At 42.6% G+C, this 22,400-nt stretch overlaps 1 protein-coding gene across 1 annotated transcript in view; it reads right to left on the bottom strand.

Moving 5' to 3' along the window:
• TAOK1 (TAO kinase 1) overlaps positions 1 to 22,400 on the bottom strand; it is a 55,855-nt gene that overhangs the window by 3,961 nt on the left and 29,494 nt on the right. Inside the window, exons 4-19 of the mRNA XM_031591660.2 lie at positions 22,160 to 22,261; positions 20,490 to 20,535; positions 19,842 to 19,938; positions 19,359 to 19,472; positions 18,464 to 18,555; positions 15,922 to 16,015; positions 14,716 to 14,797; positions 12,685 to 12,852; positions 11,638 to 11,841; positions 10,309 to 10,443; positions 9,477 to 9,713; positions 8,581 to 8,709; positions 7,528 to 7,731; positions 6,844 to 7,083; positions 3,702 to 3,914; positions 2,446 to 2,628 (exon numbers count right to left, since the gene is read on the bottom strand). Coding sequence (XP_031447520.1) covers positions 2,446 to 2,628; positions 3,702 to 3,914; positions 6,844 to 7,083; positions 7,528 to 7,731; positions 8,581 to 8,709; positions 9,477 to 9,713; positions 10,309 to 10,443; positions 11,638 to 11,841; positions 12,685 to 12,852; positions 14,716 to 14,797; positions 15,922 to 16,015; positions 18,464 to 18,555; positions 19,359 to 19,472; positions 19,842 to 19,938; positions 20,490 to 20,535; positions 22,160 to 22,261 — 2,340 coding nt within the window. The remainder of the gene's footprint in view (positions 1 to 2,445; positions 2,629 to 3,701; positions 3,915 to 6,843; positions 7,084 to 7,527; positions 7,732 to 8,580; positions 8,710 to 9,476; positions 9,714 to 10,308; positions 10,444 to 11,637; positions 11,842 to 12,684; positions 12,853 to 14,715; positions 14,798 to 15,921; positions 16,016 to 18,463; positions 18,556 to 19,358; positions 19,473 to 19,841; positions 19,939 to 20,489; positions 20,536 to 22,159; positions 22,262 to 22,400) is intronic.

Below are 22,400 nucleotides of genomic sequence, written 5' to 3'. Positions count from 1 at the left end.
AATGTTAGCTCTTTAAAACGCTGCAATTTATCTAAGTGGAATTCCCTTCGCTTTCAGAATTGCAGCTCTCCAGCATGTCTGGCTGCACACAGCTCTCAGTCTTTGTGCCAGCGAAACAAATGGGACTTTGTGCAACCAAGCTGCACAGACAGGCATGCCTGACACCCTGCGTGAAAATGACATCACTTAGAAACGACCTCAGGACACAGGACTCTGAAGATGAGGTGTTGGAGGCACATGTGAAGGAAATGAGTAAATCTAAAGTCTTTTAAAGACCCTCTTGGGACAAGCTCAGTACTGCTGCAATACAAACAGCACAGACCAGGGTGTAACTTGTACAGAGCCTCGGTCACTGGCACTTAAAAATTGTGCATGGAAGGGGCTGGTTACTCCGTCCTGAGCCCAAGTCAGACATGCATGCTCCACTGAGTTACTATGGTGATGGGCACCACCAAAAATAAAGAGCGCTGTGCTGAGAGGGAAGCAGAATCCTATGCACAAGATCACTTCTGGAATCTGTTTATTGTTGAACATTGAGGACTGACTTTGCCACAGGCTGTGTATGTGTTTGTGCACATAAAGTCAGACATTCATCCTGTGCACATACGTGCCCTTGCTCTGGTTGCCAGACAGCTTCAGTTAGCACAGGCACACAAATACCAGGTGACATCACTGAGCAACCTGCACCAGAGCACTAGCAACTCCAAAGTCTTACAAAGTCAGAATACTTTTCCCTGTAAAGGATATCCTTTCAAAAGGAAGATGCATCCACATTTGCACCCAGGTGTCCGCCACTAAGTTGCTGCAATTCCAGCAACTGTCTCACCGTTGGTCCACAACTGTATCCACATCAACACATCAGCATTGTGCACATGGCTAAATAAAGGCTTCCCACCTACGGAAGCTGAAGGACAATGCAGTTTTTCACTATTCTAAGGTGCACAAAAAAGAAAAAAATATGCTAGACCTTGTTGCTATTGCTTCCTTTTCTCCTCTACACTGTAGCATTGCTAAGCTTCCTATCACTATTACTGATGCCAGTCAGTTTGCCTGGGCCTTCTATGCACAGACTTTGATCTTCATCTGCACTGAGAGACTTAGAGAACAGTGTCACAGATTGATGCAAGTTTCTTGGGCTCAGCTTTCAGTACAACACCACGAGCAGTGCTGATCCTGCACATGAGGAGCTTGGCTTGCTGTGGCACACTTCCTCCAGAGCTCCCTTCAGTTCATACCACCAGAGGGCAATGCACACCCAGCCCAATACACACTTTGAAGCAGGGCTGGGACAGGAGCAGAACTAGAGATGGGATATAAAAACGATTACCCCACATGTGGGTGCCACATAGGAACCCCGTTTGCACAAATTCAGTTTCTTCCAGAGATTCAGCTACTTGCAGGAGACCAAAGCACAGCTCTGCCTTCTTGGAGATGTTCCTCTACTGACCATGAGGTGGAGCAGCTTTATTCCAACAGGGCCTTCTATCAGCCAAGCTTCTTCTGTTGGCCTCTGGGAGGACTTAAGTGCAAAGAACCTCGAGGCCACAGAGTAATTGCCATAATTTAATAATCGCCAATCAGCACTGAAGCTAAGAACTGCTGTGTGAATGGTGATGGCTGGCACCCTCAGAGCAAATCAAAAGGGGAAAAACTCACAGCAGGAAGGCTGACTGCATGTTTCCTTTCACTGACTGCTGCATTACCCTTCCTCTGGTTTGTGCATGCACTTCTACAAACCCCATGCATCTGGAACCACATAGAAAAGCATGCTTCAAGAAGAAGCACCTCAACACATGCAATAGCCAACTCAAGTTGAAATCTAGGGAGCAGCAGGTTGCCCATGCTTTTGAGTCTACACTACGGCCATTTGCTAAGGGCAGTGCTGCTGACAGCAGCCTTTCTGTAACATGTGGCATTTCATGGGTAAACTGCAGCTTGGTCTCCACACTGACAAAGAGCAGAGCTGCAGTAAAAAAATAAAATAAAAAAAAAAATCACATTACCAGAAAACATAGGGTCTCAAATCACAAGTCCATCCATTTTTTTTTTCCCCCCAGATACCTACTACTAATACCACGCAAACTTTGAAAAAAGCAACACCTTCACTTTAGGTCATTATGTCTGTCTTCTGTGAACTGAGGATGTAGACTTGCAGCTCAGAGAAACAACCATTTGCTTTCCCTTCTGCCCAGGGAGGCATAGCTCCCTCTGGCTCTGGCATGCTTCGAGAAGCCCTGCCCCAGCCAAAAAGCCAGAATCTGCTCACAGAGGATGGCTAAGCTGGCAGAAAGTTTAGTCTGTGTCACTGAGCCATTATCCCAGAGAGGCAAATATCCAAATGATCTGTGCATTTATCTACACAGCAAGGCAAAAGCAATTTCAGTTTTTGATAGGTACAGCGCTGGAAGATGGAGTGTGCTAAGGGTGCTCACATGCCCATTTTACCTTCTGCTCAAGGAGGGCCCGACGGAGGGATACCCTCTGTTCAAGATCACGCAGCTCCCGGTCATGCTGGGCTTCTGCCTGCATCTTGATTTTACTCTGATATGCATTCAGCAGCTCCAATTCTTGCTGCAGCTGCATCTTCAAAACCTGGCACTCTGCTTCCTGTGCTTCATCCAAACGCAGCTGGGAAAGGCAGACAATAGAGACGTTTCACTATGGGGTAACCACTCACGACACTCTGGGGGAGGACTGCAGGGAAAGGGAGAGAATGGGATGGGACTTTTGTTTTCTTGGCAATACAATTGGTCTCTATTGTACTTGGTTTCACCAAACAGAGAACCTATAGTGACAAAGACTGGTGACAGTGAGCCCACAGTGCTGATGCAAGTGACGCTGATGAGCAGTGGTGCCTCAGGAACCACGATCCGTACTGCAGAGAACAGACTGCTGTAGGTGCTAATGTTCACAGCTCTCCTTTTTTCCTAAAGGCAAAGAAAAGGTCTCTTGCTCTGTTCAGCTGGATTAACAAATTTCCTGTGTGCAGGAGACTTAAGTTTGCATTCCTGCCAATGCAGGACGTAGGGCAAAAAAATGACATAAATCTAAAAGCGGTTTTAACACTGAACTTTTAACTTCCCTCACATAAATTAGGCCAGCTACCCTGCTGTGTCAGTGTCAAATCTGTGCAGAGTGATAAGCAGGACACGATATGCATGAAGTGCAAAGAAAACTGCACGTTCAGTTGTACCAAGGACTCAAAGCATTGCTCACATGGTCATTCCTTGAAGAAGGGCTAACAGAACTTTCAGAGCACTTTTAACATAACTGCAGATTTACAGTCAAACCTCTGAACTCCTCCATGACTCACTGAGCATTTTCCACCAGTGGGACATGCTTTGGTTGGTATCACTGATAAATCAAAACCTAAATGACTTAAAATAGCAAGTTGCATATTATTTAATGATGCTCTAACAGGGACGTTCATGCTGTCAGACTTCATGCAAAAGCAGTCTTTCAGCCACACAGATGCATCACTTTGCATCCCTTCAATAAAAGCTTCAGCTTCAACCTGCCTGATGGGAATAATACCTCTTTCCTCTGTATTTGAATGCAGATTTTAAATACAGAGGAATGACTGTGCTGGGTACGGCGTGTGTAGCAAGGAAGCAGATAGCCTGCTGTCAGGATACAGACTGCTTAAAATGCAAACATCCCTATTTGGCTGAGGAACCCTGGGTCCCTCGGAGGCGACTCACAGCTTGTGTAGAGAGCATTTCATTAATGCTGTGATCGTACTGCTCAGCCAGGATAGCCAGCTTCCGGGTCTGCTCCTCCTTGAGCCGTTTGAGGACAGCTTTATGTTCACTCTTTGGCGTGGTCTCCAGCAGATGGTTTCTCAGTGCTTTGTACTGTCTGGTTTGGATCTTGCATGTATCCTGAAACTGCTTCTTTATCTGTAGTTCTTTTGACTGGAAAGATGGAGGGGACACAAACAAAGAAAAAAACAGCATGTTTCAAATGGGAGAAATATCCATTCAAATGGATATTTAGGATTACATTAAGGATATGAGTTCAAGAATCCACAAATGTATAATAACATCTACAGTGCAAGGAGGGAAGCAAAATATACAAGAGGCAATGACTACTGCTGCAGCTGCTTTGACACTGCCACTGTGCAAAACAATTACAATAGAGACACTTTTATAACAAAGCTCCAGCCTAAATACAGCTGTCTCCGCACAAAGAGCCTCACATTTGTCACTGGATTGGATCCAGTCCTGGCTGTTGCTTTTCAAGAAAAATTCTTGAGGGACAGGACTAATATTAATTAGCACCAAAAGCCATACATGTGACTGTGCTTATATGGCACGTATATATGAATGGCACTTAATGTCATGCAAAGAAGCAGATCTGGTGCATGGGAAGGGATAGGGAAAAAGAGAAATGCTTTTTCCACTGGGAGTTTGATGAAGATTGGATGTGTTCTAACTCTCCATATTAAGAATCTGGTTTTCATGAAGATACTCAAAAATGGCTGGGAAAGATTAAACACCTGAAGATATACACCACCATCAGCACTGATGTTGTGCTAGCCTAGCAAACAACACAATTCCCCAGTCCCAACAGAGGCTGAGTTTTCCTTCAGTGCTTGCTGCATCTCAGTACTGTGCAGAGATATAACTTTGTTATTGCACATGGGGCTGAGAGACATCAATCTAGGACAAAGTATCTGAACCTGACTTAGCTTTGTGACCTTGGATACATTCTTTCTGTCTTTCTTTCACCTACCCTACCTGCCTCCAGAGCAGCCTGAAAGGGATAGCATCTGCCAAATGCATTGAGGCCCTGAAAAGGAAGGAGTTCCCTCCAGGAGGACTGGCAGGGATACTTCTAACTAAACCAAAACAAATTCAGGAGTGATGAATGGTGGTGGTGAACCGACTGATAGTCACATTCCCCATGGTAAGACAAACAAAACAAAGCACAAAAACAAACAAATCAAACCAACCACATCAGCACAGTCAGTATGCTGTCTAGTCCATTCACACCATGGTCAAATCCTACTGCACTTGGAGCAGAAACAGAGCACAGGAGCAATTTCTGTCCCTGAATAAACTGGAGGAGCTCTGGGATCTGAAGCAGCACTGCAGGTACATGTGTATGTCTCCTGTCAGCCCCTGCACTGGCTGCTCCTGGAACTCACTCAGGGCTCAGCAGGGCAGGTGATAAACACAGCACCTGCAGCTACACAGAAAGATCCATTGGGACCAAACACAACCAGCCCAATTCAGACATCAGTTTTGTTGTATAAACCAACAAACCCATCTTGTCAAATGGATGCAGAAAACAAGACAGAGACAGGCTTCATTCAAACATACACATATAATGGAGAGGAAGTTATCTTTTTTACCCTTTCTAAATTCACAGTAAGTTATTCCCCTCCTAAAGGCCTTTAAGGTGCTCTCTCCCTTCTTCTTCAGGAAGTGTCTACAGGTGCTTACACATTCCCACCGAGGACCACAGCAAACATCAGCAAACTGTTTTGTCCTCACATTCCATGAAGTTTCACTTGGACACCACCAGGCTGTTTACAGCCTTCCAACCCAAAGGCTTCAACAACAGGAAACAGAAGGGAGGGGTAAGATTTCCAGGCAGCCTTCTGACAAGATCATTTTGACCCAGTGTTGTGAAACACCAGCAAGAGGGGGTTTTCATCACAATTAAAACGCTCAAAATAATAACAGAGCAGTTTTTACTGAAGGGCAAATTCTGTGCAACTCTACACAAGGTGCTGGATTGACAGCTCAAGCCTGAAATCCTCTGCTAATCGCAGAACAGCCATGCATGGCACAGCACAAGCTTTCCATGCTTCCTGCCAAAACGCCGCAGCCCTGTCCTAGCTGGAAAAAGGACAGGGTTGGATGCTCTGCAGAGGCCAGAGGGCAGCTCTGCAGCCTGGAGAGAGCTGTGGTTCTGTTGGCCCTGCTGCCAGCAGGGAGCAAACACGGACATGCTGCCCACTCGTGTTTGCACCACATCACCTTGGGGAGGCAGAACTCATTCATGCTAATCTCAGAAGGATCAACCTAATGCAGCTGGTTCGGTTTTATTCAGCTCAGAGTGCAGCACAGCTTCGCTGTGAAGTCATCTGCTATTTATACACTATATCCTTGGAGATTCTCAACAGTGATCAGATGGTCCCTTGTACTCACAAGCCAGGTTTTCACCATTTAATATTATTCTAATACTGGCAAATCACATTCTTTTCTTGCTGAAGTTCTGTTCTCAAGTGTTTCTTTTTTTTTTTTTCTTTGCAAGAAGATAGTTTACACCAACTGCAGGTTGGTTCACATTCAGATGTGAAATATGAAGCAGGAAGATCTAGAACAAAAAAGAATTCCCATGCTCAGTATGCCATACGCTCATTTTGTTACTGGCACAGCTGAGAACTGGGTGGAGAGAAGACTGCCTCCTCCTCAAAGGAAATGTACCAGCAGTTATGTGAAAACTTTATACTCCATTCTTAGACACTTCAGAAAAAACCACTGTGCTTCTCTGGATGAAGCTGACAACAAAAACAGTAAGAACCTCAATTACAGAGGCCCTGAAATTCTGGCCAACCACTTCAGCTTGAAAAGCTGGGCCAGAAACCCACGAGAGCACATCATGGCAAAGGTCAGCACAAGAAGCTCCCTGAGGACACTACAGCTGCCTGTATCCTTCACACCTAGCATTCCAGCCGCAGTACAAACGTATTCACACAGAACCTCTTCAAACTAACGAGGCTCACAGCCCCTTGGACCTGCACACACTGCAAACGAGAACGGGGCTGCGATGTGCCACCAGCAGCAGCAGCAGCAGCCCCTTGGTGCTGCTCGCTCCCACACCACGCAGTACCTTCAGGCTCTTGGGCTGCTGCCGCACCTCCATGACGTGCTTACGCCTCAGCTCCCGCTCCCGGCGCTTGTTGTACTCCAGCTGGTTGGTCAGCTCGGTCTGGTGCTGGAGCCGGATCAGCTCACAGCGCATCTTCTGGATGGTGCTGAGATGGCGGAACTCCAGCTCCTGCATGGACTCGTGCTGACGCAGCAGCATGGCGTGCTCCAGGTCCTTCTGGGTCTGCCTTTTGTTTAACTCCTAAAGGGCGACAGAGGGGGTTAGCAGACTCTATTTTCTTGGACTCACATTTATAACGTGACATTCTTTTGCTCACGGGGGCATCTCTCCCTTCCTCAGCCACCTGAGGACAGAGCCCCTGTAACTTTTCAGGTGGAGGACTCCCTGCCACCAGTCATTTTCCTTCCTCGTTTCACTTTTCTAGGTGGATTCACAGTAAGCATTTTTTGGAAAGAACTAAGTATTGCATCTGCTGACCTTTTGGATCTGACAGTTCTCATGAAATAAGACACTCGTTTGAACATTTTACTCTAAATTACTGCAAAAACACCCCAGCCATTATTTTACTTAAAGAATTCCTATTTGGTAATTAACTCCTAGTGAGACTGAAGTTGGATAGCAGGAACTCTGTGTGATGCTCTACACACAGATGGTTCCAGGTCCCATCTCTGCCTGCTCTCTCACCTCTCGAACCAGGTCCTGCTCCAGGTTGTGGCGGCCCAGCAGCATCCTCCTCTTGAAGCGGCGGCACTCCAGCTCCAGGTACTGCCGCTGGCGCCTCAGCAAGTTGGCCTCTTCCTCTGCCTGGAAATGCTGGATGTTCTCCTTCTGCTTGGAGAGCCACTCCTGCTTCTCCTTCTTTGGAGTGCTCTGGTTTTCATTCAGCTCCTGGTAAGAGTCAGGTAATTAATGGTGGAATAGTTGCACTGAGCCCCCTGGCCTTGAACAACTGGGTGTCTAACAGACAACGCTTCAGACAAAGCCATTCCACATGGTTTTCTTGTATTAGGAACAATCTGAGCTTCTGTAAAATGCATCATATCACATATCTAAGGAAATACCTGGTGACAATTCAGAGCTTTTTTTTTTTTTTTTTTTGCATTGGCCATTTTAAATTCAGCATATGGCTTAAGGCATTATTTTCATAACAGAATCTCTTGCTCAAACTGCACACTAGAGATGCTCACGCAGTGACCAGGTTTGCTGCAATACACTTCAGCTTAAGTAAGAGACATAATTCCTGTATATCAGCAGGTCTTGCTGAATTGTGACCTACTGCCTATCTATCTATGTAAGACACTGTTACAAGCTCAAGCTACTACATCTTCTGTTAGATCTTCCCTGGCTCTGCGCTTCTTTGGCCATTTTCTCCCAGAAAATGTCTGTGTTTGGGAATATTCCCCTTTGGAAAAAGTTCCAAAGCTGCATCACACAACTGATGGTTGAGTGCTAAATAGTTCTTTCAAAAAAATTATTTAGAGTGCCTACACTTTCATCCACACCATAAAAAGAACCAGGAAGTTCGATTCTGCCATTTCTCCGCATTTCACAAAGGTCGTGGTTTCCAATACAGTGATTACTGAACTATTAGCCTGCTTTCTCCATTAAAATTACTAATTAATCTATAGGTCACCTTTACTGCTCTGCTGTTTTTTTGTCATTTCTGAACGTTCACCACTCTTGCAGTGTATTGTACGCCTCACTGCTGGTTCACATTTCTCATTACAGATGAGTTACCTCTTTCAGCTGCTCCTTACGGAGTTTGTATTCTCTCTTCTGAGACTCCAGGAAACTGTTCAGTTCTTTTTTCTGTTGGGCCTGAATATGCTGCTGAAACTTCTTTTCTTCGTTGGCCATCACTTTAGCCTACAGCAAATCCAGAAGCAGATCAGTTTCCGAGGCCTGATCAATTATAGCTCATGTTCCATTTTAACCCCGAGACCTGGAACTCACGATACAGAGACCACAATACTCACCATGACTCTGAAAAAAGCATGAATCTCAGGAGCCTGCCCTCAAACTCTTCTCATTCCACCCCCCTTAAAGCATCAGCAGGAGTCCTTTTTCAGTGCTTCACTCTCTCAATCCCGTTCAGCTATTCTTACCTAACATAGTCAACACCTTATGACCAACCAAGTCCTTAGCCCTCCACCAAGAGATCTAAGATGAACAAATAAATCAATAAAAACCTTCATAGGCGTCTCCACTTCATTGTCAATTATTTAAAAGCATAAAAGTCTCCATATCCATAAGCAACCAGACAGTGAGCCTTTAAGCATGGCTGGCACATCTCTCTGCAGGCTCATTTGCCTCCATAACACTTGATGGCAGTCAGTAACTGACAGCACATTCAAGGCAAAAGAAAGGAAAACCCTCACAGCATTTTTTCCTGGGGTCAGTATACTAGCATTTAGTACAACACACTGTGATGAAGGACATACCTTTCCTCTAGTTACATAAACCCCTTAGTGTAAGGAAGTGATGTATTAGCCTTTCTCTAATTAGCAATTTGCTTGGCTCCTGAAAACAGACATGTAAGAGACTACAATATCATCTGTTCATCAATGAGGTGAAGTGGACAATTCAAAGTAATTAACAAATAAGGACTAGTCTGCTAAACTGTTATCTCCTACCTCTTTTTCCATGGCTGCTTGGTGCTTTTTAATTAGCTTTTCCATTTCTGCAGCAAAATTGTTACGCTGAGTTTCAAGATCTTTGTCCAACCTGAGGCGATGCTCATCCATCTCTGCCTTCAGTTTATTCTCTAATGCCATCAGCTGCTTCTGGTGTTGCCTTCTCATACGTTTATAGCCAGACATCTGCTCTCGGAGTTCAGAGTCTTGTTCATGCTCCTGCATTTGCCTTGTCACCTAGGAAGATAACCACATTGGGACAAAGGAACTTAATGCTTCTTCATCTGATTTTCAGCAGTCTTCTGACCACAAAAGAAAACTATTCAGTGATGTGGGTTGTTTTTTGTTTTTTGTTTTTTTTTTTTTGTAAAGGAGACCACAGGTCCCAGTGGCAGCAGAGCAGACTAAAAACTGAATTCTGCAGCAGAAGATAAGCTCATATGGACTCCAGTAGAAAAAGTACACAGATGTTATAAAGCTAGTATTAGACAATGTCTCCTTAGCCCACTATGAGTGTGTGCATATGTATATAGAAACACACACAAATGTACACAATATACATAAGAAACTAAAGCCAGTTTACTATTATAAACCACTTCCTGCATTCTGCTAAGCCTACCAGCTTTGTAAATATCCACTACACACAAACCACATCTGCCCTGGTGCTGCATTTAAGCTTTTATCAACCCGCATTCGACTATTTTAGCGATAACACCACAGTCAATGAACACAGCTCATATTCTGCTGAAATCCTGAAAGCTCTCAGCAGTTTCACAGAGTTTGAAGGCATCCCTTCCTGCACAACCTCACCCAGATGCAGAGCGTGACGTACCAGCGATGCTGTGCGTATGGTAGCAAAGTGCTCTCGATTGCGATAATGAGACTTGTGGCGGGATACTTGGGGAGGAGACTGGGGTTCTGATGCCCTCGTCCGAGGATCCGATTCCTCTCTGTAGTTTTCTTCCTCCTTATCAGCAAATATTAACACGACAGAATAAGAATTCCAATTACTACAGATTTTTATTTCGGTCTGGTTCAAAAGGCATTTAAAGGAAAAGAAAGCAGATCCATTTTACACTCATTAGGCTGGACAGAGGAATGCACTGCAATGGGAGCTGTGATCTAGGGTCTTTAATTTGGAGATGTTGTTGTGCAATTTTATTACTGGGAGGAAAATTACTAATTAGTGCTGTAAATGAGAAAAATAAATGGAAAACAGAAAACTGAGTAAAATAGTTTACTTCAAGAAAACATAAAAGCTATCAAGTAGATTATATCAAGTCGGAGAGACAAAAACAACATCTCTGTAACCCTGAAAGACAGAGGATGATTTTCATTACACCCACTACAGAAATACCTCAAAGCAAATTCTAAAATATGTCATGGTGTATTCCACATTCTTACTTTGTCATTCATCATGGTGCGATTAGGAGTTAGATATGATATACTAATTAACTCTCCAAGGAAATACCTGTGTCTTTGTTGCATATCTGGGTAAAGAACAAAACATTCCAACCACACCTATCATTAAGTAGGGAAACGTTACTGGGCTGAGAAAATGCACGATAACCCATCTGCAGGGAGAGCAGCATGGGTCCCAGCGACACACTGCACCTCATCCTTCTTCACACAGAGGTAAGGCAGTCAAAGTGACTTCAAAGCTTGCCATGGCCATAGAGCTGCACTGCTTTTTTTTGAGCATCTTTGCTCGTTAATCAAATACCCAGATCATGTGCTGGGAAGCTGGGTGCTTCAGGAACAGATTTCAAGCACCACTGTGGTCTTGGATTTAAGAATTCAGTAACTAGAAGGGGAAACCATTGCATCTTTTTGTCTCCAGAAGCAATACTCTGCAGATAAGGGCATTCACTAAATAATCCTATTCACAACTGCCATTGCAAGTCCTCATGATGAAGGAAACAATTTTGAAAACAATTTGATTAGTAAAATAATTGTTACAGAACCAAAAGAAATAAATGATTTTTATAGCAACTTTCCAAAGTTTCCAATGCAATTCAGTGCATTTGTGACACAATATCAGGAGCTGCAAATAATGACTTAACATAGGAAGTACTCAATTACTTTTACTGACCACTGAACCAACCAAACCCACTCTTCTTTCACGTTCTCAAAGTTATCCAGCCAAAATCCCAATGCTTACCGGCTTTAAGTGAATGACAGAACTATTTGACATCACCGTGTGGTCCCCTTCCATCATATCCAGCTCGCTCTTATCATCCGAGGCATCTGGAAGACTGTTAACACTACTGCTTTGGCTACTGGCACTGATAGACATACTAGGAATGGACTGATTACTTCCGACACTGTTCACTGTTCCTGTCCTGCCAACACCATGATCTTGTTCCTAGCAGGAAGGAATTATTGAAAAAATTAAAAAAAAAAAAATTAAAAAATCAAGAAAATCCAAATCCCTTACAGCTCTATCAGTTGCCATTACTAGATTATATGTTCATTCTATTCCTTTATACAGGCATCTACCTGCCATGTCATGGCAGTTCCCACCCTCCAGGCATTGTCATGAAGCATTTCTCTTGCAGGATGCTGAGGAGAGAAAGAATCACCCTTGTCAAGATTAACTGGCTGATGTCAGATTCTTTTCAACTGCAAGCCAGTTAACAAGCCGAACTCCATCACGACTCAGCCCCTGCGTGTCACCAGAAGCTGTTCTGACACCTGCATCATCTCAGTAAGTGTTCATCTGGGGACCCTGCATGTCACATAGTTCCCTTCTATAGATGACAGAACTGGACTCTGTAATTTACAGTCTGCACGTGGTGACTGCACCATGTCACCCAAAGAAAGACAAAAAATGAATTTCTGTGCATGTTTTTTTTTAAAGCAAGTACAAATTTCTCTGTCTTAAGGGTCAGAAGAACGTTCTCTAGGTGTACACAAAAGATTACCAAAAGCCTTGTGCACACAGTCAAAACAAGGGAAAATTTGCACAACTGGAAGTTAGCTGATCGTGCATGGGCAAACAGCACAGCATCTTGCCAGTACTGGGCATCTTCTGCTCGTCCTTGTGTGTGCCCTGAGGTAGGCTTCACTCCAAGCACAGACAGGAAGGCAGAGTTTATAGCCAGGTGTGTAAACAGCCTCCATTCGTTTCAGCAATATCTGAGTTATGGTTATTTACATGACATCATCTTCCCTTGGTGCAGCGATGACATTCAAATTTCTCTCTCACCTCTTCCTCCTCCTGTGTTTCAACTGCAGGGCCATTATGTGCCTCCTGGAAGAGGAGCTTCTTCATTTTACGGTACTGCAGGTTGTCCAGTTCTCTCACTGCATCCTTTGTTCTCTGAATCAAGTCTATTAACACTGTTTCAGGCCGCTCCCGAAGAACAAACATGTGCTGCAGAACACACAAATAGGTGAGTGACCTCCCAGTGCTTAAAGGGTACAACCATTATGAGCTCCAGTTGGGTTTGTTAGTCCTCTTTCCTGCACAGGAGGAGAATACCCTCACAACTAAATGGCACTATATTTAGACTTCATGGTCCAGTCAGATTTCAGAATGACTGTTTTCTGATGGGAGACAACCACCAAGAAAAAAAAGCAACGTGACAAAAACAAACAGCAAGCAAACAAAATAAGCATATCACACACTGTGAAAACAAGCTCTGTTTAAAATTGGACTTCTTCAGGTATTGGTGTATTTCAAGACATTATCTCCAATTACATTTTCCTCTGAGGAGGATGAGCAGCAAATAATGTAAAAACACTTAAAGTCTGAGATGGTTAATATCTTTAACCACATGGTCAATAACGTATCAGCCAGCTCTCAGCATAAAACCCCATTCCTTGTTTAGCAAAGCTAGATAATCAAATATTCAGCACGCAGCCGTGAGTCATAAAATAGGCTGCAAATCTACATGCACTTCGCTGCATTTTACTGCAAAGGTAGCTACATTTTGCCAACAGGAAAAAGAATTCTCCCCTATGTATGTCAGATGCAGCTTTTCCAGCCTCCAGATGAAAAGTGCTGTGCAAGCACGAGTCATTATTAACACCACCACTAGATTCATTTTGTTCCTTTGGAGGACTGTATCGCCACTTCCAACGTGTCACATTTCCTACCTGTCCCTCTAAAGTGGCACGCAGCTGTTTCAGGCTATAGATGTGGAAGGAATACAATCACAAACGTTTAATTTCCATCAATGTTCACTTTAATTGCAGTGCGCTGCTCAAAATAAAACCAATCTGCAGAACTCTGAAATGGCAGGACTATACTCCTACACCAAACCTTTCCTGGGTAATTGCACTTTTCTTTCATAATTCACCATTTTTAAAGAGGCAAAAGTTCTCAGAACCATTTAAGTAGAAAACATGCAAAAAGGTGACGATAAAACCTTCAAAAATAGCATCCATTTTCAGGCAATGCAAAATTTTGGAAATGTGGCTGTTTAACAGAAACATGGCTGGAGTCAAAAAACCCAAAATAACACCATGAGCACTGTGAGGAGAACAAGTTAGCAAAATTCAGGATGCCACCTGATGCCACTTCAGGAAATCCATCAAAGTCACACTTAGAAGAAAGCAGCTGGAACACCAAAGTTCTGAGTGAGCTGCATTCACTTAGTGAACACCTCAGCTTTTTGCAACTATCCATCACGTGGACTGTTTCTAGACAAAAGCCATGAAAATGAAGAAACTGCAACATACAGAAGGAAAAATGAAGGGAAAAAAAAAAAGCAAAGAAATAAAGCAGAAGAAAATCTGCAGATGTCAAAGGAAAATACGGGGAAGGAAACCTTTCTTACACCTTCTTGCCCCAGGGATAACCATCAGAACAGCAGATTTCTACGTGTAAAGCACACAGGTGATGGGAGAGGATAAAAAGCCTTGAGAGGTATATATAGCATAGAATAAAGAGGGAAGTAAGGAAAGGTATTTGTTAACTTATGTATGGCAGCTCTGTCAGGATTAATTATAATCACTGGAAGGATAGACTGAGCTTAAGAAACTAACATCCCTGACAAACTGATGGTCATCCAGTGCCACTTGTTGGAGTGTTCTTTTATGCTGAGAACAGAACTGGCATGGAGAATCACCTGGGGAACTGCACCAGATGCTGCAAAGGGACAGGAAAGCTGCAACGCCCCTCAGCTCAAAGGGAGCAGGGATAGCTGGCAGAGCATTGGTAAATGGAACCTACTACTGCAGATGGGACAGAAGAATGTCACCTTGCTAGTATCACTTGGAAAACAAAGCCCACCTTGAGAAGCTCCTCTGATGTAGGCCTGTCTTGAGGAATCTTCTGGAGGCAAGAATCTACAAAGTTTCGGAAATAGTCAGACCTGTGGAAAGGAGAAAACATCCAGCTGAGTGAACTGCCCAGCTCTGAGACATTCGTGTCTGGGTGCTGTTAGGAGGGGTGAGGAGGAATCACACAGACCCACTGCCCCATACAACACCCCGACAGCACCCACAGCTACCAGTGGGACATTCCTGGAACCTCAGCTGCCACAGAATGCTTTGGCTTAAGAATGTAAAAACATGGGACAACTCGAGAGCTGCGGAAGTGCTGCACACAAACAGACACCCACTTATTTCCGTGTGAGCAGCACCCCTGTCAAATTCCATCCTGCACCAACTCTTCAAGGCCTATCACAGCCACAGATAGATTTTCTTTCTTTCCCCCTCCCACCCAATTCTCCATCATGGGCTTTTGCTACCTCCATTTGTCAGTAAATTAAATTCCTGGGTTTTTTTTTGTTTTTTTATCTGAAAAAAAAAATGCATAAAATGAGCTGAATGTTTTGTCAAGCACCAGGGTGTGAAATAGCCTCACCAGAAAATCTCTGAAGTAGAAAAAGAATTCTAAAAAATATGGCACAATGTATTATGTTAGAGGCATGGGACCACAGCTCAGAAAAACATAATTAGGAAGTTTTTAACCCTTCAGATAAGTTTACTCTGTTTGCTGATTCAAAACTGTGTTGCTGAGGCTGGGAGGCACAAAACGTTGCTACTGTGATTCATTCTTCTGATGTTTGTGCAGCAGACATCTGCCACATACAAGCAGTATCTTCATCTTACAGAGCAAAACTTCAACAGAACAAGATTTAGGAACTGACAGTGTGGTCTGCGATTTAAAGAAAAAAAAAAAAGCAAAAACAAAACACAGAAAACCACATTTTTGGCCAGCCTTTGAGCTGCAGAAGTTTACTGGCCCACGAACTGAATTTATTACAGGATCCTACGTTCTTCCAGCAGCTCATCCTGTTTCTACTGCATTCTACAGTCTAAAATGCATATTTAGTAATTGGTCAATTTCATACGTAGGGTATACAGTGAAGCTAATCAGAACCTTCCGGCTCACATCTTCCCCATAGGAATCCAGCCATTTCAGGAACTCAGCATGACAAAGCACTCCATTTACAGCACTTCCCTACAACATTCCTCCCTCAGTAATACTCACCATTCATTAGACTGTAGTGTAGGGGATTCATTCTGCGCTATGTGATATAAGGCACTCATTGCGTTCATGTTAAACAAAGGAGGCTTCCTTTCCGCTGTACAAAAAAGAAAATGACTTTTATGTCGGGAGACAGCCTCGCGTTTTTTTGCTCCTTTACATTTCTTAGTTTACATCCCTTTAACAAGAAAACCACATCGGCAGAATCGCTGCTGCTGAACACCAGCCCAACCCTGCAATCAGACAGATATGTTGGCATGTGTCCTGTGCCACTGGTCTCTGCTGCAGAAGATGAAAGCGCTTTGAAGATCAGATGCCTTGTCCTCTCAAGTTTCTAAATTACGTGATTTATCATAGTTGAGTTCTCTGACTCATTTTAATGTTCTAAAATAGGAGTAAGTTAACAGTGAGATCTATACTCAGCGTTCAGCCATTAACATTCTTGGTTTGGTGTCACCCACTCTGGTTGATTATTATTATTGCTGTTATCTAAAAACCAAAACGCTACAGCTGCTAAAAAAGCTAGTGAATTTTTTACTCTATCGGGACATCACAGCACAAGTGATGAAGAAAATCTGGTTGCAACAGCCATCAGATCACACTGAACTGACTAAGCACCGGGCAGGAAGTCAGTAGCAGGCTAACTCTTATACTATTTTGAGAGTTGCATTCTCTTTGGCTCTTCTCTCTTTCAAGCTTGTGTTACTCTTATAGACTGACACAGCATGAAAGCTTAATGAGGAAGGAGATGATCTCACTGTAACAACAAAATTGAAGCTTCATCAGAATGTTTATAGGGTAGACCTATAAAGCTCAGCCTCACTATAAACATTCCAGAGAAGCTGCTCAGGCCATGAGGACATTCCTGCACCAGTGAAAATGCAACAGAAAACTTTCCTTCCTGAAAAAGAAAAAAAAAGAAAAAAAAAAAGGGGGGGGGAGGATATCTTTTATTATTATTATTCTGCTTTTTGAGCCAAATAGTAGCAGTAACCCATGTACCAGAGATCCTGGTTAACTCATCGCTGTCAGAGAACAAACCAGGCACTACAGATTCCTGATAAACAGTAAATTGAAGAGTTAGGGCTCAGATGTGGCAGCCCTTCCCCAAGCTGTTAGATAACCACTTGCCTCTACTCAGGATCAAACTCATTATCCATTTAACTACTTTGACTGTTCTATCTTTTTTCCTCTTAAAATGAATCTTCAAGAAACAGTGAAACTGAGCCTTCAGTGAGGGCTATTTCAAAAACTAAGCAACAGCTTGAGAAAATTATCAGATGTCTCATTTGCCTGCCTCCTTTCCACGCTCATTTCAAAGCGGCACAACTGAGACACTGACACCGAGCCAGCCTGTGACTCCCTATCACCCTGACCCAGCCTCACCTCCACGAGCCAGGAGCCATACACAGAGCCCAACGCTTCATCCTGCAGGAATGCAGCGTGCAGTACGGCACCCGGGGGTGTGGTGGCCATGAGCTCAGTGCATTCCTAGAGCACTGCATCCAGCCAAATCTGCTCGGTCCACTAGGAGCAGCGTTCTGTCATGACAGTCACACCCCTTGAACTTGCTTTATATTGGCAACAACAACAACAACAACAACATCTCTGTTTGAAGAAAGAACCTTATTTCATGTCTTGGAAAAAAATGAAGTTGACAGTTGGGAATGTCAGGCAGCATTTTGAGCTAAACTGTGCAGTTCGCATGGATTAGTGTGCTCCTGAGAGCTCCTGCTGCCCAGCCAGGCTGCTCCTCCGTTGAGGTCTTTGGAGTATGAGCAATGCAATGTGACAGGGCTGTGAGGACAGCCCCTGGGAGCAGAGCAGGAGTCAGCCCCACATCCCAACAGCTCCCAGCTAAGTGCTTCCAGGGAGCAGATCCTACAGGCTGAGAAGCACTGTGTGCTGTGCTTCACTCAGTGTATTTTTGTCCCGAGATAATATCCTGCATTAAATTTAAATAGAATGCCATACTAACACAGTCCTCTTACATTGGTGTTCCACTTTAAGTAAAAGGTATTTCCTAGCCAAATCTATTCACGAGTGACAAAACGCATTGCATATAGCTTTGAAACTGTTCACTTAACCCAAATTTCCTATTATTGCAGGTCTCATTAACACATCCTAACATTTCATGGAAAAAACATCAATTTACACCACTAACTGTTTTCACATTGATACGTTCAATGGTCCATTTCTAAACCTGTTCAGCAAGCAGACTGTTTTTCAGTTCAAAACTGATCAGCCTTCCCCACAGAACATGAACACCTTCATGATACAGTTCAGCTATTTTCTTCATCTAACTCTTTTTCTTTGGATAATGGAAACACTGCCCCAATTCATATCAAATTGGAGACTTGGTCTTGAATTCTGTAAAGCATATTTGGTTCTCTTCTCTAGAATTCAAGCCCCAGATTCCCCCCAGTTCCAGACAAGGAAGCAAGCATAAATCCTCTGCACTGTAATTCAACAGAGTAAGTTCAAGGTATTAAATAACTACATTTTATTGTTCTTTTTTTTTTTTTCCTCAAAGAAAATAACTTACCTAACTCAATACAGGTAATTCCAAGAGACCAAACATCTACTTTGCCGTCATACTGCCCTTCATCCATGGCTAAAATCACTTCTGGGGCCATCCTAAAATAGGAAATCAGTACTCATAAAATTCTGTGCAATAGAGCACATTACCATCAGCAGCATTTCAGTGAAACAGGATGTTTCACTGATTTCAACCACCAACACCAAATCATTCCCCAAGATATCAGGCATGAACATGGCACACTGGGAACAAGGACCAGCTGGTATGTGGATAGAGCTTAGGATGCCACTCAGCTGGGCACTCACGCTATTGCAAGCCTCTAGGGAGGCTGCATGGTGTGTTTTGCCCAGCTCTCTCCATTTACAAGCATCACCACCATCTTGCCCTCCCACATTTTCAACACTTTAGCTGGCTGGCCAACTCTGGTGAAATAATTATAGCACGCCGTTGTGTAAACACCACAGATTTGGTGTAAGAGATCAAAGCATACAAGGGATCTGCAAAGGGTTTTGTTCAATGAACCTGGCCTTTCCTATGAAAGAAAAAACACTTCAGTTATTCCAACAGCCAGATGCGCTAAGAACACATGAATTGTTAAAGCCACGGGGGGAATGATTAAAATACATTACAGATGATTAAATCCCACCCCCACCACTTAAAGTCGTGGTAAGGAGAACAACAAAATATTTTTATTACTTTTTGTGCACTACAAGCACAAGGAATCACAATTTCTCGAAGTCGGAACCTAATTACCATCTAATCTCTTTTGCAGAATACATTCTATCACTACCACAGTTAGGGAATCACAAATCTAGCTGCAATAAAGCCCAAATATACTAAATAGCCAGTAAATGATTCTTGCACTTCACAGCTCCAGAACTGCTTATAACACTTGGCTTACCAATATGGCGTCCCCACAAATGAGTTGGCAGGAGATGCTATGGAAGCAGATCCAAAGTCAGCAAGTTTCACCTGTCCTGGCTCTGTCAGCAGGATGTTTCCTGCCTTGATATCTCTGGTTAGAGAAAATACAAATGTCAGTATTATTCCTCTCCAAAACAGAAAATCTTCCATAGGAGAGATCACAAAACACAACAAGAATTCACATGTTTGATCTGAAAAACACCCACATTTCTTCTGAAGACAAAACCTTTAATCTTTGGGCTAATAGCTTAACATCACTCTGGATCTTTGAACCTAGCTTGTCTCAAAAATCAACTTAAAATTTCAGCTACATCTAATGGCACACCTAGATAAGCTTCATACACAATCACTGCACAAAGAAAATCTCTGCTTACAAACATTAAGTTTGGGATGACTAGAATACAATCATTGAGGTAAATTATCCACAAGTCTACGAGACAGCAAAAGTTTAACCACTTACCTATGGATCATATTGTGAGAATGCAAGTATGCTAATCCCTGGAGAGCACCATGGGTAATTGCTGCTATTTCCACTTCTTGCAATGGCTTTTTATGAACTTCAGGAAAGAATTTATGTGAAATTCAATATTAAAGAAAACAATGTAGATTGAAGCATGCAAGTGAGTACCGTTAATAATGAAAACGCAGACAAAGTACTAAAACTTAATTTTACTGGGTCCAGATAGAGAAACAAATGTTCAGTTTAAAAGTAGTTTCCAGCATAAAACATATTCTATTATCAGATGTATCTAAAACAGCAGCTATATTCCAACAAGAGACTGTCTTAGAACTGCCACATGCCTGTCTGTTCTGTGGCTACTCTCCCAAATATCAATTTGGAATTCAACATCCAGTTTTCCATCAATGAAAATTCCAGGACTTGAGATCTAGCTTATGGCAATTCACACATGAATAACTAAACTGGAGCAACAAAGGTGACTCCCAGACAGCTCAGCTTTTGGTCCTGAACTGTTGCTAGTAAGGCAAGGAGATGAACAACCTACTGGACACCCGTATTTCTCCAAAGCTTCACTTCAAGAAGCTTGATAGAAAAGTGACCATTTAACAAAAGAGCTGGTTTTCAATCAAACAAGCACGTGTGACATACCTTCTAGTAAGTCTGATGCTGATCCTAAACAATATTCCATAACAAGCTGTATGGAAAGAAATCAAAATAGTTGTTAGAAAATCTCTAATGGAGATGGAAATTATTACTGGTGCATACAATGCAGCCTGCAGTGCCAGTGTGCCCTGTGTCCAGCAAGGAGGAAGAGGAGGAGGCACAGGACTTCAATCTCAACCTGACATCTTATGAAAACAGAATGCCCTTTAAGAAACTCCATGTGTTTAGATAAACAGCTTTCACATAAGAAAAAAAGGAGGAAGAAAAATATTCAAGAATATATTGTATCCACCAGAAGTACCAAATTACTGTTCCTGAAAAACAAACCTATAATAAACAATAATGAAATGGCATTTAGAGTGACCAGCAAAAATCCTAGCAGACTGTATGCTAAACTTAGCTGGAAATCAACAGTGCTCAGCTATAACAATGCAAGTATTACTTATAACATAAGCCCATCTGAGCACTGACCCCTTGCACAAGGGCAGATCTAGCTGGAATTAGCACAGCCTTCTTGTGTAAGACACCAAGCACCAACACTTCTAATGAAGGCAAGAGCATTTTCACAGCCAGTTATGTATTGTATTACATACCTTATTTTACATTCACGCACCCAATGTGAATGTTAAATTGCACTTAAGCTCATCAGAGTATTAAGGGCTACTTAGGGATTTACTTACAATTTTGTTCCTGTCAGATCTGAAGCAAAAAAAGAAAGAAACTAAAAAACTTTGTCCTACCAATTTACTGAAGGTGATATGGGAACACCACTTATACCTTCAATTATTGCTTCAACTATTTGATTTATTTAGCATATAATGCTAAAAAGACTTTGTCAATGAAAGGTGCTAAATCACACGAGTTTGACAAGGTGCTTCCCCTGCATAACCAAATGCAGCTATTCCTACGCACACATTTTTATGCAGTCTCATACAAACTAAGTTTAGTTTGGGAATTTGGATTTTTGTTTGTTTAAATCAAATGTCTGAGATTGGTTAGGAGATGACAGCCAGAGATAAAACCAGCTTGTTGGTTTTGTCATTTAAACATATGCCACTACCAACAACAAAGCATCAGAAATAAACAATACACAACAGAAGAATTCAGTTAACTAGTAGAAATACTAACAATTCAAAACATACCTCATTTACAATTACCAGTAGGGATTCTATTCCATTAAAATACAACTGAACACTTACTTCCAGAGCACATTAAGTCAAGCTGCAAAGTACTGAGCTGTTAACATTCAGTGGCATACCAAGTGCTTTGTTTAGTCACCTGTATGTATCTAATAAAGGTGCCAGGCTCACCTCCTGGACAGTACAATTAGATCTTCACTTTTCTTTAAAGTAAGAAAAGTGGTGAAGATTTTTTATTTCTTCCAGTTCCTCTTTATTTTAGATACTCAACCCATTGAATGAGGCACTTCAGAGTAACAGCACAACCACCTTACTCTGCAAGTCAAAGGAAAATCTTCCCTAAAACACGTTTTTTAAAAACTATGTTTAATTCTGTTGAGCATCTGTAATATCTTTGCCTGTACTTATCTGAGTCTGTGCAACGTAAGTGTTCAGGTCCCTGCTGGGAGTCAGCTGGAGACAGCTTAAAGCACCCTTAGCCAAGGCCAGAGAAGCACAGAGTGCAGCAATGCTTACCCATGCCGTATGCTCCCGCAAATAGCAGCCTTTGTATTCTATACTGTTAGGGTGTTTTATTCTTTGGAGGAACTTGACTTCCTTAATAATATCCTGCCATTTCTGTAGGAAAAAGGGACAGAAAGACTTCATTAATCTGTTGGCTGATTTTTTTTCAGTTAATATGTCACGATACACTGGAAAATGATACACTGGAAAACACTTTGGATCTGAGGAAGAACTCAAAAAGAAGCAGTTCTCT

This window comes from Phasianus colchicus, chromosome 21 (assembly GCF_987193195.1).
Source record: "Phasianus colchicus chromosome 21, bPhaCol1.hap1.1, whole genome shotgun sequence".
Taxonomy (NCBI): domain Eukaryota; kingdom Metazoa; phylum Chordata; class Aves; order Galliformes; family Phasianidae; genus Phasianus; species Phasianus colchicus.
Note: the sequence above shows the minus strand (reverse complement) of the source record. Positions and strands in the feature narration are given on the sequence as shown.